Source organism: Cuculus canorus, chromosome 14 (genome assembly GCF_017976375.1).
Source record: "Cuculus canorus isolate bCucCan1 chromosome 14, bCucCan1.pri, whole genome shotgun sequence".
NCBI lineage: Eukaryota > Metazoa > Chordata > Aves > Cuculiformes > Cuculidae > Cuculus > Cuculus canorus.
The window spans coordinates 10,088,613-10,106,705 of NC_071414.1; the positions used below are offsets into that span (position 1 = coordinate 10,088,613).

At 43.0% G+C, this 18,093-nt stretch overlaps 2 protein-coding genes across 4 annotated transcripts; both read left to right on the forward strand.

The window, feature by feature from the left end:
• The first annotated feature begins 681 nt into the window (after positions 1-681).
• On the forward strand, positions 682-14,101 carry RPL26L1 (ribosomal protein L26 like 1). Of its 2 annotated transcripts, XR_008452206.1 has the most exons (7): positions 682-799; positions 1,913-2,085; positions 3,110-3,250; positions 5,155-5,374; positions 7,282-7,443; positions 8,646-8,693; positions 13,972-14,101. XR_008452206.1 is itself a non-coding variant. In XM_054079506.1 (4 exons), exons 2-4 carry the CDS (start codon positions 1,918-1,920, stop codon positions 5,281-5,283), a joined length of 438 nt encoding a protein of 145 aa, XP_053935481.1. In that variant the 5' UTR covers positions 682-799; positions 1,913-1,917; the 3' UTR covers positions 5,284-5,473. The 2 variants fall into 2 exon arrangements, 1 of the variants encoding a protein (XP_053935481.1); XM_054079506.1 differs by lacking the exons at positions 7,282-7,443; positions 8,646-8,693; positions 13,972-14,101 and having other exon boundaries at positions 5,155-5,473.
• ATP6V0E1 (ATPase H+ transporting V0 subunit e1) lies at positions 6,649-17,443 on the forward strand. Of its 2 annotated transcripts, XM_054079507.1 has the most exons (4): positions 6,655-6,819; positions 8,646-8,693; positions 13,972-14,099; positions 16,941-17,443. In XM_054079507.1, exons 1-3 carry the CDS (start codon positions 6,716-6,718, stop codon positions 14,063-14,065), a joined length of 246 nt encoding a protein of 81 aa, XP_053935482.1. In that variant the 5' UTR covers positions 6,655-6,715; the 3' UTR covers positions 14,066-14,099; positions 16,941-17,443. The 2 variants fall into 2 exon arrangements, with proteins under 2 accessions (XP_053935483.1, XP_053935482.1); XM_054079508.1 differs by lacking the exon at positions 16,941-17,443 and having other exon boundaries at positions 6,649-6,819; positions 13,972-14,101.
• Positions 17,444-18,093: the final 650 nt, after the last annotated feature.

Sequence of the window (18,093 nt, forward strand, 5' to 3'; positions counted from 1 at the left end):
TGAGGAATCGGAACTTGGTCGAAGCCCCTAGAAAGCCACCTGTCTTTTGGCTGAGGACTGTGGGCTTTCTGAGCTGGGCTGGAGGGGAGGAAGAAGCTAGCTAGAGGCTTCTCTTTTCATCCACCTTCCGGGAAGGGATGGATTTGGAGAGAAGTAGTTGCTCTGACTTTGGGCACGGTGACAGGAGGGGGTGCAGGAACAGAAGCAGGGACACACCAGTGGGTAGCAGGAGGTGTCTAAGAGGGTAATGAGGGGCGTGATTCCCAGGTGAGTACTGGAGGATGCTGGCAGGGCAGGTGGTGATACCTGGTTGGGTACCGGAGGATGATGGGAAGCTGGGAGTGATGCCTGGGTGGGTACCAGGGGGTATCCAAGTAGGTACTGGGAGGATGATGCCCGGGAAGCAGCGGTGGCGATACCTCCTTGGTTACAACGGGTGATGCCCTGGTGGGAACCGGCTGGTGGTGATGCCCGAACCGGGTACCAGGGGGTGTCCCAGTAGGTAGCAGGGGGAGATGCCTGGGTAGGTGCCGGGAGGATAATACCGGGGGAGAAGCAGGGGGTGATGCCTGGTTGGGCACAGGAGGACGATGCCCTGGTGGGAGCCAGAGGATGCTGTCCCGGTGGGTACCGGAGGACGATGCCCGCCGCGCCGCCGCTGCTGTGTCCGCCGGCCGCCAGGGGGCGCGCGTGGCTCCAGGGCAGTGCGCGAGTTCTCGCGAGACTTCGGCGGCACCTGCGGAAGCGGAAGCGGGTCCCGTTCCTTTTTCCGGGCGTCCGTCGCGGCGGCAGCAGCGGGGTAAGGGTGGTGTGGCCTGTCCTCATCCGCCGCCATCCTGCGCCGGGGTGGCGGGGCTGCTGCGGGGATCCCGGTGGGGCGGCGCGGGCTGGGCCCTCCTCGCGCCGGGGGGGCCGCTCGCTGCCGCGGGGAGAGCGGGGCCGGCGGCCGAGGGGCTGCGGGGGGGCCCGGCCGCGGCTGCGCTCGGCGGGGCCACTGGGAGCGCGGGCTCCAGGCGCGGCTTACGGGGCTGCGGGCCGGGGCTCGGAGTGGGTCGTGAGGCGGATCCCGCGGGGCTCTGGTTGTGGAGGGCCCGGTTTGCCGCGCAGGAGGTGGCGGAGCTGAGCAAAAGCATCGCTGGAGGGACCGGCCTTGGGCAGCCGGGAGGGGCCGTTGTGCCGGGACAGGCGATCCGTGCAGGCACAGAATGTCCTGCGGTGGAAGGAACCCATAAGGATTGTCAAGTCCGGCTCCTATACCTGCATAGGATAATCCCAGCATTCACACCATGTGTGTCAGTGCCTTGTCCAAATGCTTGTTGGATATTGTCAGGCTTGGTGCTGTGACTGCTTCCCTCGGGAGCTGTTCCAGTGCCCCACCACCCTCTGGGTGAAGAACCTTTTCCTGACATCCAACCTAATCATCTCCTGGTGGATCTTCCTGACATTTGTAGTGATTTGAGGAAGACCAAAGGTATCTTGTGGTTACAAACCTGTTGTGTGCACTGGGCTGGTATGATGCTTTATTGGAGACACTTTAACAGTATGAGTATCTTGTCTCTGCCTGTCCAAAATACAGGGTCACTTAATAAATAAAGCAGTGCCTGCTGCAGTGCAAAATTAAGTCCAGTCAGTCAGGTGTCCTGACTTCTGCCATCAGTGAGCTTTGGATTAGAAGAATGAGCTGATGTGCATGTGTTGCAGCGCATCTGTCAGTTGCAGGGTCATTGTCATTTGGGCAAGAGGATTAAAGCATGCTTGAAATCCAGTTTGTAAAGGTATATAAACTGAGGTGGGATTAAAAAGTTGTTTGAATTGCTTCTTTACATCTTAGCGTGCTTTCTGTGGGTAGATGATATAAAGCAGTGTAAATGAGTTATGAACATCTCTCAAACTATTGTTTTCCTTTTCACAGCCAAAATGAAGTTCAATCCATTTGTGACATCAGACCGAAGCAAGAACCGCAAACGACACTTCAATGCACCTTCTCACATTCGAAGAAAAATAATGTCCTCCCCACTCTCTAAGGAGTTGCGACAGAAATACAATGTCCGCTCTATGCCCATTCGAAAGGATGATGAAGTCCAGGTAGCTGTGCTCTCTTTGTTTCAAACTGCACTGTCACACGTGAACTTCTGTCCGTGTTCTGCTTTTCGTGTGTAGCCTGTGCAGAAGGGAAGGGTCAGGCAAATGCAAATCGATGCTAGAGCTTTGCCACACATCCTGCAGAAATAATACAAATTGATGTAGTCATAGACTTGGCCTGTTGAGGTTTAAGATCACATTGTTGAGATGAAAATATGGAATCATTGAATGGTTGGAAGGAGCTTCTGGAGACCATCCAGTCCAAACCCCCTGCTAAAGCAGGGTCATCTGGAGTAGGTTGAATAGGAACAGGTCCAGGTATCTCCAGAGAAGGAGACTCCACACCCTGCCTGGGCAGCCTGTTCCAGTGCTCCATCACCTTCACAGGAAAGAAGTTTTCCTCATGTTCAGGTGGAACTTCTTGTGTTCCAGTTGGTGCCTGTTGCTTCTTGTTGTGTCGCTGGGCACCACTGAAGAGTCTGGCCCTATATAAGGGCCATAAGGAACACAACCATGCTGGTCGCTCTTCTGCACTCAAGTTAAATGCATTGAGTATCAAAATGGATTGAAGGGTTTTAATAGTAAAGCACAGAAGAAGAGGATTGTTTCTTTTCTTTTTTTAGAATGTTTACTACGTGTAGTACTTAAAAGATCTGTTTAGAACCGGAGTTAAGTGGCTTTTTTTATTTAAAATGCAATGATAGTTGAAAAACCGATGAAAAACTTGAAGTTGACCATTATCCTTCTGACTGAAAAGATACGGAGTTCCTTCATTAGGGTTTACTGCAGAGAAAATGAGAGAAAAGTAAGGTTCTGCTCCGTTATATTTTCCATTTTGGTGATCACTGAAATTGTCTGGTCATTGATTTTTTTGTATCACATGTATACAAAGAGCAGAGTTGAGATTTACACCTGTGCAGTTCTGGTTTCCTGTTGGGGTAATTACATGGTGTTTCTTAAAGCCTTATAATGGTTGAAGGGATGATTTTGATGTATGTGACAATGCGCTTCTTGTGTTCATGCTTAGGTTGTTCGGGGTCACTACAAAGGACAGCAGATCGGCAAGGTGGTCCAGGTGTACAGGAAAAAGTATGTGATCTACATTGAACGTGTTCAACGTGAGAAGGCGAATGGCACAACTGTCCACGTGGGGATCCATCCCAGCAAGGTACAGCACAAAGTGAGATCTGAAATGTGTGAGGAGGCCTTGCTGTTGGCATAAGTAGAACCTTCTTATCCATATGGAATAATGGAGTGAGATACTACAGCGTTGCAGGGGGTAATAAACAAGGAAATGTTGCAGTATTGTGATAGTAGAGAAGCAGCAGGTGAAACCAAGAACAACTCACTGTTTCCGGGACTTATTTGATGGAGAGACTGCTAGAGATTTAGGAGTCTTACTAAAATACTGCTCTGTCAAACTTGGTGTTTTTAAAGGACAAAACAGATAGTTCAGAACAATCCTTCATCTTTGCTCTGTGGCATTTGCACTAGTTAAGAGGAGTTAGGAATGTTTAGGTAGATGCTCAGAATCATAATTTGTTCTTTTGGGCTGTTGAACAAAGTCCACCTGAATCTGGTTTTAGTCTGTTACAATGTTTAGACTTCATGAAATCCAGGCGAAGCCTGTTTAGATCATAACAGGAACACATTTCACCCTGAACAGAACAAGCCAAAGCCTGGTTTGAAGCAGATGAAATTCGTCTGCTTCGGCCTTGCCACGTGAGCTCACATACTGAAGTGCTGATGAAGGAAATCCAGTTGTAACAGGTTTTCTGAACTAAAGTTTGGTATGTTCAGCAGAGAGGGAGCAGAATTTTTCCAAAACAACATAATGGTTTGTGTGCAGTAATAACATTTGAAGAACAAGGTGACATTGCAATGGAATCTGTGCACATACTACTTGTCTGGTAAATAGCAGTGAAAGAAATTGAGGTTTGTGCTGGTCCTTCATTTCTGTGAAAGTTATCAAGGTTGGACTCCCAATTAGAGAAAAAGCCTCACGTAAAGGTTTTGGTTAATAATGCAGAAGGAAAGTGTTTTATTTGCTGCAGACTTGCAGTAGGATGGATGAACTGTTTCTGCCTCTCCTAGGCAAAGAGGTAGGAATTAATTACAATAAAGAGAGACCTGAATGCACAATGGAGCTGAGCAGGAGTGTGCAGCCCTGCTGCAGCCTGTTTGGTTTTCCTAGGATTTGATTGTGTTAAAGGACTCCTTTCAGTAACACCAAAGCATTTATTTCTTGGCCAGTTCTGAGGGCACAAGGGGCGCTGAAGGCTGCTGAAAATCAGAGCTTCAGTTTGTTGCTGCTTTGATAGGAAGTGTCATTAGAGCTCTGGTAGCAAGTGGTCTGTGCAGATTACCTTTATGTGCCCACGTTAGTAAGAGCTGATAACTGCGTGGCCACTCCGTAGTGCCTCAGTAGCAGATGTGTTCTTTCAGGTGTCGTTTACATGAGTCACTAAGATGTGTGAACTTTCACTGTCACCTGTAGTTTAGCCAAATGTATTGGCTATTCCAAGCCAAACAGCAATGGTAGGATAATGGCCAGCAGCAGCATGATTTTCCACTATTCTGAAATTTAGATAGCACTGCATAAAACAGGGAGAAATTAAAATATTTATCTGTTATTTGTCTTTATGCTGAACAAGACTCGGCTGTATGCTGAGTTTAGAGGGATGTCGTATCCATCATATTTCAGCAGCATAGTGAGAATTAGATTTACTTCAAAGTAATTGTTCTATTAAGTAGATGGATAGAAATTTGGCAGCTCATCAGTTTGCCCAAATGTTGTGGTTCTTCATTGAAAAAACTCCATCATCAGTTTGCCCAAATGTTGTGGTTCTTCATTGAAAAAACTCCATAAGTTCTATTCCTTGAATGTATTGAGAAAAATTAATAGAGCTCAGTATTTTGAAATACAGACGTCAATGCAGTATCTTAAAGTTAAGAAGTAAAGCTTGAGTGGTTTGTTCAATCTGTCAGTGGTGATCTTCCTGTTACCATAGTTCTGTCAGGCTGCTGTACTTTAACACTGAACAGGTACTAAACTCTTTGTCCTTTCTCCAGGTGGTGATCACTAGGCTAAAACTGGACAAAGATCGCAAAAAGATCCTGGAGCGTAAAGCCAAGTCTCGCCAGGTTGGCAAGGAGAAGGGCAAGTACAAAGAAGAAACAATCGAAAAGATGCAAGAATAGATGGTTTTCTACTTGATACCATTAAATAACTGCTAAAAAGAAACCTATTGTTATGTCTTCTCCTTTGGAAAGTCTTGATGTGGCGTGTCAGGTTAGCATTTAAATATTCATTCTCATGTTTTGATGTTGGCTATGTAAAAAGTACTTCCACTGCATTAAAAAGCTTTTAATACCTTTAATGAAAACTAAAGACGTAAAGGTCTTAAAGGAACACAGTAATTCTCTGCACTGTATACAGTGAATATTTTATCAGGCGTTTGAGGTTAGCTGTTTCTGACCACAAATCTCCCTAATCCTGTTAAATGACATTCTTTTTCAACTATACGATGTATTTGACAGTAAACGATGATGCTTTAGAGGTTCACCAGCTTCGCTGTGCCCAAACAGTGCTGAACTTGCTGTGTGATGTCTGCGGGTCTTATGTTGAGAATGGAGGTTACCTCGTGAAGTGGAGCTCTCTGGTTAGAAGGCTGTGGGAGGGAGGCCAAGGCAGTTTTGGTACTGGTTTGGATGAACTTTTTCTATAAGGGGAAATGGGGCTTTCAGAGTTTTGTATCTATATAATTGAGAGCGCATTGAAAACAGCTCTGCAATGAAGTGGATTTCTGGCTTGGTGAATGACAGCAAGTTGTTACAGCAAGTCCACAGGAGGCCATGAAGATGATCTGAGAGCTGGAGCACCTCCCATAGAAGGACACACTGAGAGTTGGGGTTTTTCAGCCTGAAGAAGGCTCCGGGGAGACCTTAGAGCAGCTTCCAGCACTGAAAGGGGCTCCAGGAAAGCTGGAGAGGTCTCTTTATCAGGGAGTGCAGTGATACTACGAGGGGGGATGGGTTTAAGTGCAGAAAGGGGAGATTTAGATTAGATATTAGGGAAAAAATGTTTTCCTCCGAGGGTGGTGAGGCACTGGCCCAGGTTGCCCAGGGAAGCTGTGGCTGCCCCATCCCTGGAGGTGTTCAAGGCCAGGCTGGATGGGGCTTGGAGCAGCCTGGTCCAGTGGGAGGTGTCCCTGCACATGCCAGGGGGGTTGGAACGGGGGCTTTTAAGGATCATTCCGTGATCCTTACCCTGGGGCCGGTCGCTCTGTTGCCCGCGCTCCGTTCGTTTCAGGGCAGGGCCGGAGGGCTGAGACACCGTTTCGCTCCCCTCGAGCCGCGAGGTTCGCGGAGCGGGGCGGGACCCCATGGGCGGGGCCAGGCGCGCGGTGGTAACGTCTAAGACGCTGATTGGCGCAGGGCGAGGACAGGCGCGCGGCGCTGACATTGAGTGCGCTGATTGGTGCGGGCGGGGCCTCGCAGGAGCCCTGTGGGCGGGGTGTGTCGCGCGGCAGTGACGTTGCTGGCGCTGATTGGGGCGGGGCGGGGCCTGGCGCGGCTCTGAGGCCGGCGCGGGCGGCGCCACTGGGCACGGGCAGTTCCGCCGCGCGCAGCCATGGCGTACGGTGGCCTCACGGTGCCTATCATCGTCATGAGCGTTTTCTGGGGCATGGTCGGCGGCGTCCTGCCGTGGCTCGTTCCCAAGGGGCCCAACCGCGGGTGAGTGGCGGGGGCGGGGAGGAGGAGCCCCCGGGGTCCCCGTCCCCTCTTCAGGCTGGGCCCCGCGGGCTCCTCGGCGCGGTTGAGGCCTGCGGGGCCCGTCCCGTGCCTCGCCTCGAGCCGTGCAAACGTCCTTCTGTGAGCTCGGGGCGCGTTTGAGCCACAACGGCCCATTTTTGTCCTTATTTGTCGCTTTCTGACTTGTCCCAGCGCCCTCCAGTCCCCCTCAGGCCGAGACTGGAAAATTGGCTGCGGTAGAGCTCCGTTCGACGCTTAAACGTGCGCTGGTGGCCTCGTAGCGCTGGTGGCCTCGGCAGGAAACGCCCGGCAGGGACGTTTCTCCTGCAGTGATTGTATCTGCTCGGGTTAAAACATAGACAAGTTTTTGTCTTTCTCTTTTCCCTAGGAGATAATGACTTCTTAATCTCTCTTCCTCTCTCTGACATCCCCTCTACTCCACAGGTACCAACTGTCTTTTCCTGTAGTTGTTTGTCTAAATTCGGAGAGATTTTCCTCGAGTTCTATTTAGCTCTGATATTTACTGCCTTGGTTTCAAGCCTGAAGTGGTTTTTGTGCTGGGAAACTTGCCTGTCCTCAGAAATGCCTTGGAAATGTGTCTTCCAGGTGTGTCCATAAAGTATGTGGGTTACCAACAGATGTCCTGTTGTTATTCCAAAATGTGACTGTTTAATAAATGTGAGCACTACTGTCTTTTGATTCTGTAGCACATCTATAGTGATGCTGTGTAGTCTGTTAAGCTCTCCTCTGAAAAACCAACAAAACTCACTCTGTTCAAAACCTGTTTCTGAGTAGGATTGTTTGTTTTCTAATAAAATAAGTTGATGCAGACTTTAACTGACCTAAGAATTCACATTGCGTAAGTTAGAACTCCCAAACGATGACTCTGGGGCTCCTTGGAAAGGAGGGGGTCCTGAAGCTTAAAGCAGGCTACGTTAGCTTTGTAGCGTAAAGCGTTCATTTGAAAATTGACAAGGTGAATGCATATTGATAGATGAAAAATACTGAGTTCTGTGAAGGCCACAAAAGGGTTGGAAGTTGTGGACCTAGCATGACTTTTTGTCAATCAGTTTCAGTGGGGAGAAATACACAGAGAGAAAACCCTCTTTTATAATTAAAAAAAAAGGAAGTAATGAAAAAACCCTCTACTTTGCTGTTAAATTCAATGACCTGTCTATATCACTGGCTGTTAGGCAATCTCATTTCCTTCCTCCCATTTCAAAATCATATGTGTCTATATCTGCAGTTTTACCATTTTTAGTTTCAAGAGCTTGCTTCTTTTCAGCTTCGTTATGGTTTCTGTCTCAGTTTTCTTTCAGCAAAAACCGAAAATCTTATTCTGCAGATAATTTCAAGTGGCTTTGAGATTTTGTTTTATATTCAATTTGCAAAACCCTCATTCATGATGTAAAATTAAAGCGTATGTTTTGATACTGAAATTTTCTCTAAGAAGAATTTTGCAAATCAGGAAAGTGTTTATTGTTTACTGCTATTAAGAGTAATTGTGTATGGAGTAATTGTGATATGAAGCAAGGACACTGCTTAAGATTTTGCTCCTCTTCCGAGTTATTTTTAATAAATACAGCTGTATACCTCCAGTTGCCAGAGCTATCTTGGTTCTTTTGCAGAGTCCTAGCTGTGGCTCTGCAGCTTACCCAGCTGGAGGAAGAACACTCATGCTGAGTCACCTTCCATATGATCAAAGCTGAACTTGTTCTTGTTTGCTGGGTGTTTTTTTTTTCCACTGTATCTTATGGTCAGTCATAATGTGACACCTAATCAGCTGTTTCTCTCCTTCCTTTTTGCAGTGTTATCAACACAATGCTGGTGACATGTGCTGTTTGCTGCTACCTATTGTAAGTATAAATAGTGTTTTGACTCTCAATCAAGGCACAGTTCTGATGGAATCAAAAGTTCAGGTTTTACATCTTCAAGATATTTAGGAAGAAGCTTTTCAGATGTGTCATAGAGATTTAGGCACATGGTAGTCTTTGGCAGCTCTTAGAATTCTTAGTTCTAAAGACCTTTAGCGTGCTGAGGGAAACATTTTCTTGCTGATGGATACTGAATTAAAACAAACCTGAATTCCTCTTGTCTTCTGACAAAAACTGTTGAATGGTGCTTGACCTTGCTCCTTTCCAGTTCACTGGCTTATTTGCTTACAAGCATTACGGCAGTTTGTCAGTGCTAGAATTTTTCTGATTCATAGTACAGCAATGAATTTGCCTTTTTCGTTCTCCATTCCCTTGCATTTATTTATAAGCTAACTTAAACTTCCTGCTGAGTTTTGCTTTACTTAGTTTGGTTGAATATATTCGCAAAATCTGGTAAAGCAGTGGGTAGAAAACTTTATACATGGATTTTTTTAATATATGGCATAATTTTTGTGACAAACTTGTTACATTATAATTGGTGTATATCTGATAGATTAAGACCATTCTTTTTTAAATGCACAGTATGTTTTGAGGCTGCCTTTTTTCTGTAAGAGGGTTAGTAGAAATAACAACATGACTTCTTGAGGAATGCCTCATAACATGTTTGTGTTTTGTGAAGAGGTAAGCCAGCTGTTGCTGGACTCCACAAAAGAAAGCGTGTTTATTGTTTTCCCAGTCTCTCTCTTTAAAGACTGTAGAGACTGACCTTGCCAAAGAAAGTGCTATGCAGAAATTACTTTGAAAGGTGTTTGGGAATAATTAGTTATGGAGAGTAAATCGGTAAAAATCTGGTTAGATAGTTAGGCTTAACTTGTAATAAGGGCATTATTCAGAGTTCCACTTGAACCAGAGGAGTATTTGTACCTTCCTGAAGCATTTAGGCATTATTTATGCTACTCTAAGGAGCTTAACATGAGTATTTAGAGAAATGCATCTATGATCTCAAGACTCATTCTTAAGAACTGGCAGCCGAAAGCCATGCTGTCAGTGTTGTGTGTTCCAGGAAGGGCCCGTTGGTTCCGTGTTGGGCTGGTCTGGGAGACAAGCTTATGCAGGTTTGAACCAGATTAGTAAAGTCATGTTTGGCTTTTATACAGGTGAGGCCTATTAATTTCTTTTTGTTTTATTCAGAGTATTTGACAAGTGAAGTCTTAAGAAATCCTTCTTCTGCATAGTTGTAAAAGTACAGCAAGCGTGGTTCTGTGTTTTGTATTTATGGCAGTTTGGTTTAAAATTTTGCTGAGCAGGTGTAGAAATGTGAGAAGAGCTTTGCAGTGCCAACAGCCTGAATTTGGAATTTAGGAATTGCAGTGATACAAAGGCCTTCTTGACTGCACATAAGGTGTGTAGCTGCCCAGTCTTGTGGTAGGTCTCAAATGCTTGGCTAAGAAAGGGCAACTGGATACTCATTTTCACTAGGAAAGTGTGTGTGTGTAGTGCTTTGGGATTTGTTTTGGTTTTGTTTAAAGTTCTCACTTAAGTTGATCATGCTCTATATTTTAACAGAAACAATGTCCTACTCTTCTAAAATCCTTGAAGCGTAGGGTTTGGTTTTTTTATTGTTTGAAGAAGGATGGCTTCCTTGAAGTCGAGGCCACCTGGCAGCTGCAGAATCCTCTGGATTATGATGTGGAATGTAGTTGTAGAATTTTTTTAACTGTGTCTGAATGCTGTGAACTCTTCAGATATGCAGTGGAATCTCACTTGTAAGTTTAGTGATATTAATTTTTTTTGTGCTGAAACAGACTTATTATAGATCTAGTATCGTGAATGTGATTTATAATCTGTTCTTGCTTGTCCAGTGAGGGTGTCCTTTCCTGATCTTGTAGGTTATAACTTGTTTTCTGTATTACCTTTGGTTTTCTCCAATTACACCTTGAAAAACATGAGAAGCAGCAAATTCTTACTATGTTTTAAACCATCAGTAATTATACCAACCCACATAAATAACAAATGTAGTGTCTGCTTGCCAGAATACAACAAAAAGCAGATTTTTCTCCTCATGTTCCAAGACAGAACTTGCCTCACTGCATGGGCTTTTTTTTCTGTTTGTTTTTTGTTTTGTTTTATTTTTTCCCCCCATGAATTCTGTATAGAATTATAGAACAGCCCTCGTTGGAAAGATCATGTGGTCCAACCTCTCCTTCCTCTGTTTTATTCAAAAGTGTGCAAGTTTGTTCTTGCCATATCCTTTTCCTTTTTGGGGATAGGCATTGAAAAAAAAACAAATCTTAATTTCAGTGACTAAAGAAAGAGGTTTTTTTTATCATACTAGTCTTGCAGAAAGCCTGAAAGAATGTTTTTTGAGGATTCTTCGTTGGCTCCGTTAGGATTAAAATACCTTGTTGTGTTGTCCCAGGTGTGGCCACCTGTATCTGTGTGTCCTTAGTAGGCAGCTGGTGCTGTTACCTACTTCTTAGAATTGTTTAGAACTCTGCAAGACATACTTCTAAACTCTTCGAGTTACCTTGCTAGTTGAGAATAGGGAAAAAGCAATTTCTTGTCTTTATTAAACACCACTTGATTGATTAATTGATTTGTATAAGACTGAATTTGTGCTACCTAAATTTAATGTAAAACACATTTCAACTTACAGCTTTGTTCTGTATTTAGATTTAACAGCGATCATTTTGAACAACCATATTGATCACATGGTGTTAATTTGGTTGTTCTGTGGAGAATTTTTGCATGGGTAGGTGCATAATTTGTGTACAGATACTGCACCCAGCAGCCTTCTGGCGGTGAGTGCCTGAGCCTCAGGAATGTGATAAAATGTACGGTAAAGTAGAAGGAGTTACTGCTGCAGAAACTATAGGTTACACAGTGTTATACGGTACAAAGTCTAAATGTGTTTTGCTGTTTAGAAAGCTGTTCCTGAAACAACACCGTGATATTCTCCTAACAGAGGACAGCATGCTTGAAAAATTATATTATTTGCTACTGATTCTAAAAGGGTTAAAATAAGTTTGCCCAAACTGACATTTAAACAGAGACAGCGGGACCTTAATTTGTAATATGCAGCATAGACAGATGGCAGTTATGGTAGAAAGACCTTTTAAAAAAATCTTTCTAGTAGAACATAAGGGACTTTAATTATCCAGCTCAGACAAGGAAACTGGCACTGACTGTTGCAAGTGGTATCTGATAGAATGTAAGGACTTGTGGGTGGCTCGAATGCCATACCTGATTTTAGCAACTCCAGAACATTACAGGTTGGATAGGGTGGCTTGCTTTGTTTTAATTGAGTGCCACCACGTTTTGCTTTGCGTTGTCATGATAGATTTTTTGTATAAAGCAGCATTGCTTAAGCAAAATGTGGGAAAAGCTTTTTCATGACTTATCTTAAATACAAGGGAGTCATAGAGCTCAGTGCCTCGGTACTGCTTTTAACTATTAGGCCCTAGCAGAGCAGGGAGGAGGAATATACTATTGACCTATAATGCCACTATGGCTCTGAGCTTAGGTATCCAGCATGGTCCTAACAAATAGCTTTTGAAAACTGCACAGTGCTTGCCTGAAGCATGGTTATACGGCTGGGACACGTCAATATTTTGAATGTGCTTCCAGCTCATTTAATTCACAGCCATGCTGTGTCTGAACTTAGGAAGCATAGAGAGGTGAGATATTTGTGCATAGAGTTCCTTCCTTCTGTACACTGAGAAAGAGAATAATGTGCTTTAACAGGCTTTTAGTGTTCCTGCCCTCCTCCCACTTCTGTTAGCTCAGGATGCTAAAGGCAGATGGTACAATGCTCTGGCACCCCTTCTATCTGACTCTTATATCTGAAAATTAACTCTTGCAGATAAATTCTATGGTATTTTTAAAACCTAATATACTTTTCTTTTAAGTGACTTTTACATAATGATAAAGGTGGTTTAAAAAATACATTGTTGTCATTGCTTTGGATAGCAAAATACAAACATGTTAACCTAAAGGTTATTTGCTCGGCTTGGTAGTGTCTTGCTGATGTTTTAATTGCTTTGTGGAGCCTGATATGCATTTCAATGCTCGCAAAATTGATAGACTGTTGCAGGCTCAGCCTTGTTTTATCTGGAGTCCTACCTACTTTGTGCAAAACTGAAAGTGGCATTGAAAATAAATGTTTGTAAATTTTAAGAGGATTGATGTGTTTTTGCGCACATCTTTTGCCCTTGGTTGTTGTAGCCATTTTGCAGCCAACCTACACTTCGTCTGCTGGTCACAGCGTTAAGGTTTGTGTGGAATTTTCCATGACTGCCTAAGCACTCTGATACATTTGTGGCAGCTCCCATTACAAAGCTGCTCTGCTTTTTCTCCTCCTTACAAAGCATTCTAGAAATAGCGGACAGATGAGCCAGTGTGTTCACTAAATGTGTTTATATAGCTAGCATTTAACATAGATTAAAATCCATGGAAGCATCCATCCTTTTTTTCTGAACCTTACACTATTTATAAAGTAAATATAGCTTTTAACAGTGGAATATTTATTTCTGTTTAGCTTTCCTGGATATTTTCCACAAACTACATTCCTCTTGTTCTCTGTTCTGGCTATATCTTCTGGAGTGTTAGTTTGTGAACTGCTCTGATGACAAGGCTGCTGTTGCTGATGATCTGGGGTTTATTATCATATAGGTTTTGTAGTTGTATTTGTTTGTTTAATTTGTGTATGTTCCCGTAGCGTTGTACCCCTTTGCTTCAGGTCCCTGTTTCTTGACCTCTGTGCCAGCTCTAAATTCACTTTTATTTAGTCTCTGATGAAAATATACGTCTGCAAGGGAAGGTTGTCATACATTGAAAACAAGAGCAAATGAGAGAGAGCATGTTTCTCTGAGATTTCTGTTTAAAGAAGGCTTTGAAGGCACTGAGAAAAGGTTTCTCTCTCTTATGTTTATCTTCCAAGCCCACAAATACCTGAATTTCGTATATCTGAAAACATTTTCGCATCAAAGGAAAAGTACAAGAGAAATGCTGTCAGTTCTTTTTGTGTTGTCTTAAATTGAACAGGACAATTTGTTTCAGTTGTGAAATGATTTGGTACCAAACTTCATTGCTGGTATCTGGTCTCTATATGAGCTTGAGTAGAACTTTGATTTGATACTAGACCTTTCCGAAAATTGTTTTTTCTCTGATAGTCCTTGTGCTTCAGAGAAGCCTTTCCATTATTCAGAGCTTTCTAATTTGCTGATGTTCTCTCTCTTGGGCTGGGGGGGTTGTCTTTCAGTTGGCTGATCGCGATTCTTGCTCAACTCAACCCTCTCTTTGGGCCGCAGTTAAGCAATGAAACAATCTGGTACCTTAAATTTCACTGGCCTTAAGGATGTCTGTCCTCTGCTGCAATTTATTGACTAGGTGAGTATGATCAGATTTATTAATAAATTTGGTATGCTAAAGCTTCAGGAGAAATTGAGCAGTAGCCTAAGCAGCGTGTTCAGAATTGCTAGCTGTTTTGCAGGAGAACTTTTATCTTTCTATAGGCTGCAACAGAACATGTTTTGGATGTTAATCTTGACCGAGTACTGTGAGAAGCTTGGACTGAATTCTTGGACAGTTATTTTTCTCTGCTATTGTGTCATGTGGTGCTGTGTTTAGTAAGCAGGGGTTTGTAAGGAGAACAGTACATTTCTTCTTCCTACCAAAAAAAACCTAATCAGTCTGGGATGTCTTTTAATAGCTCATAGAAGTGGATTTCCTAATCTAGCAATGTTAAACCTCTCTTCAAACTTACTAGCATTTCATCCAAGACCTGTCCTGATTTCCAAGGCAACGTAGTTACCCTCATTCATCTGGAAAGTCAGAGTGAGACCTGCAATTAGAATGGTTCCTTATCTCCTGTCAATGTAGAGCGCTAAAAAAAAAATATAAATCATTCATCTGTAAGCTTGGTGTTAATGACAGACTGTGTGCAACCTTAATCGTAGATGAGCCTCGTGGTTGTTACCTGGGTAGTGCTGCTGGAATGTTGCTGTTGCAGTTCTCAGGAGCACTTTCTGACATGACCTGCAAAAATACAGCGTCTTGTACTAAAAAGTACCATGATGACTTCAGGTTTCTCTAGAACAGCAGTATTTGGAGTTGGAGGTTCAAATGAAGGGTAACTGTGGAAAGAAGTACCCATTGTTTTACATTTTATGCTGGTAACTGAATAATTAGCCGTGCTTGGGTTTTTACCTGTTTTTTGTTGTTGGTGGTGGTTTTTTTCCTTTTAGGTTTAACCACCTATCCCCTTGCTGTTATTACTTCTGTTTACAGAACTCAAGTAGCAGCAGACAGATGATAGCTGATGTTATAGCTCAGTTAAATGCTGTCTGTAAAGCATCCTGAACATTTACCCCAAAGCAAAGCTCCACTGCTTCAAAGCAGGCTTCATCTGAACTGCAGTGTTATCAGACGGTGGCGTGTGTATGTGTATCTGTAGCTTCTCTTTTAAGCAGCAAGCAAAAGCTAAAGGTAGACTTGGCCCTGCTTCAAGTTAAGGCCTGTAATTACCTGAGTCAGTCAGGCTGAATTTCCTAGGTGCATTTTCACTGCTCTTATGTTAACATGTAATTAGTTAGCTAAAACAGAGACCTGTGTGTTCTGATAGTGGGCATAGAGATTGTTGAATTTCGTAAGATAGTTCAGTTGCCTGGGCTCTGAAATTGAAACGTAGTTATCTGGACAAATAGATACCTTGGATATAAAAATTAGGCTCCCCTCTGACTGATAGGTGGTCTGTGTGTTGCCACCAGCAGGGACAAACTGGAGATGAGATAAAACTCTCAGACTCTAGGAGACTGCTAGAAGAATCAGGGCTTTGCCTCTCTGTTTCAGTGAAGGATTTTCCAGAGAACTGGTGGTAAATTTGTACCAAGAAAAAGGGAACTAATGCATTCTAGGATGGCCAGACAGTTCATGTGAGGAGCTGTCATTTTTAAACTTAGTGATGGAGAATGAGACCTATATAATGCACACTGTTGTGTCCTATGAAGCAGTTTCTTTTAACCTTTGATAGATCTGATTTCATTGGCTTAATTTTGCAATAAAATTAAGGTACTTGTCTTTGAGGGGAAAAAATGCTTTAGAAAAGAAAAAGTATATAATAATCCTCAGATATCATAGTTAAACATTATGTTCTTTCTTACTAGAAATGGTCTATTAGAGGACATACTGTTCTCCACAACCTTGTTTGAATTACTGCTGTAGTATTGAGTGAGCAGAGTGGCAAGGAGGTGGCTACTTTAATCAGGCTGCAGTCTCCTGTCTTTTGTTGTTGTGTGCTTCAGCACTCAGGCTCCTATAGAGTTTCTCACTAGGCAGAAGCTGTGAATTGGATTCCATCTGAAAGAGGTGTGATATAGCTGTCTGGCTCTGTGCGAATTCCTATAAATATAGTTGCCATTTCTTGTCTGACTAGTTAATGGTTGAGTTTAAAGATGTGCTTTTCTAGCACTCTAGGTGCATGTACTATACATTTTTTTCCTGCTTCACTTCTCTTTCAGTTGAGGTTTGGATGGTAGTATGGACAACGCAAAGAGTTAAATAGAATAGAATACTAACTCCCAGAGTGGACACATGTATTTAAAAATGAGGTTAATCTAAGCAAACCATTTTACTTGACAAACAGAACAGGCTGGAAATGCATGTGAAAGGCTACTGCATTCTAGTGAGGAGATTCTACAGATGCTGATTTGATTGATCTACGCCAAATTACAGAAGTTTGGTCTTTCTTTTCAGGCAGTATCCCTGCAGTTCAAGTGATTATGGTGTGTCAGATAACTTGCCTATTTAATTGAGTTAATGGCTTGAATAGCAGTGTGTAAGAACATGCAAAAGTCTGTAGTTGTGGTGCCTTTTCTCCTTAATTATGTCAGTTTACAGTTTGTGTTCTTGGAGCAGGAGCCTTCTCCCTGCAAGTGCAAGGGCTGTCATCCAGGTGGCTGGATACTGTTACAGCATTGAAAATTTCCTAATAAAATGGTGGTTCTACCAGCCTGTAATGTAACTAAAACAACTTGCAGTAACCTCAGAAACTGCTAAGAAAGCAAGAAAGTAGAGATTATTCTTGAAGCTCCACAGAGATGAATTATCTACTGTTCTTGACCATTTGTCAAAGTATTTGTGGAACGGAAATACTTGTGGTTAACAACCAGGTCTTCAATTAGTGAATTGTCTCCATGGAAAGGAATAATTAAGTTGCCTCTTGCTTTGCAGGTAAAGAAGATATTTCCTCAAGATGAAAAACTCCACTGACCCAAAGATGCCCTTAACATAGCTGGTTGGATACCAAGCCTGCGTTAATGCCTTAACCTTTCGACTGTGCTTCGAATGGCTTGTTCAGAGCCCTGTATTTTTTCCTACTACACCAATTGCCTAAGGCAGTTTATACTCCTCTTTGGTACTGTAAATTTTTGTCTGTTAATTTCAGATCTAATGAAAATTTCTGAAATTTTTATGGATTATAGAGTCAGCTTTCCTGATCATTTTACTCACTTTCTAAGAGCACTGTATATATTTTACAGGTCCTAGGTTATCTGTTACTGTGCTGCCCATGCCTGTTCTGTTTGACTGCACTTGAGAAAAAAAAACGTGCAATGAAACTGTATGAGGAGAGGAGAAACAGTGGTGCCACATGTCAGTGGCGTTTATTTTTTAAAATTAGCTGTATTCTTGGGAAATTTAGTCTTAAATTTCTCATGCCTGGAAATAAAACTAATCCTCTGCTTTATACAAAATGTTCTTGTGCCATGTTTAACTGTTACTATATGCTTTTCTGTAGTCTTAATCAGACAATAGTTAGCCGGAGTTGAGCTGAGGAGACTTACCTGGTGTGAATGAGCTATAATAAAGTCATACTGTGTGATGAAATGAGCTTGCTTGATGCCTGTATCAAGACATCTTGTGGAGTTCTAAAATAGGACTAAATTTTTAATCTAAAATTGCTGAAAAGCAGTTGTTTTATAATGACTTGACACTTGCATGTGGAGTTGCAGACCTGATAAAGCATATGAAGCGTAGATTAGAGATGAAAAATTGCTGGGGTTCCTTGTTGCCAGCAGAGTCCATGGGATTGGGAATGAATCTAGGAGGGCATTTGCTAAGGAATAGCTTCAAAGGACATAAATGCTGCTGCATGCACAGGAGTCTTCACGTGTACTTTCTTTCCTCCTTACATCATGTCCAGATAAATTGTAATTACTCTTTACTGTTTTACTGTTATAGACGAAGACATGATGGAGTGGTTAGTTGTTTTCCTCTTTTCCTTTTGGACTGGAACTTATCTTGTTCAGTGGGGTGGGTTCCGAAAATGCCAGCAAATACTCATCCTATGGGGGAAATTCCAAGATCCTGACAAAATGCTGTAACT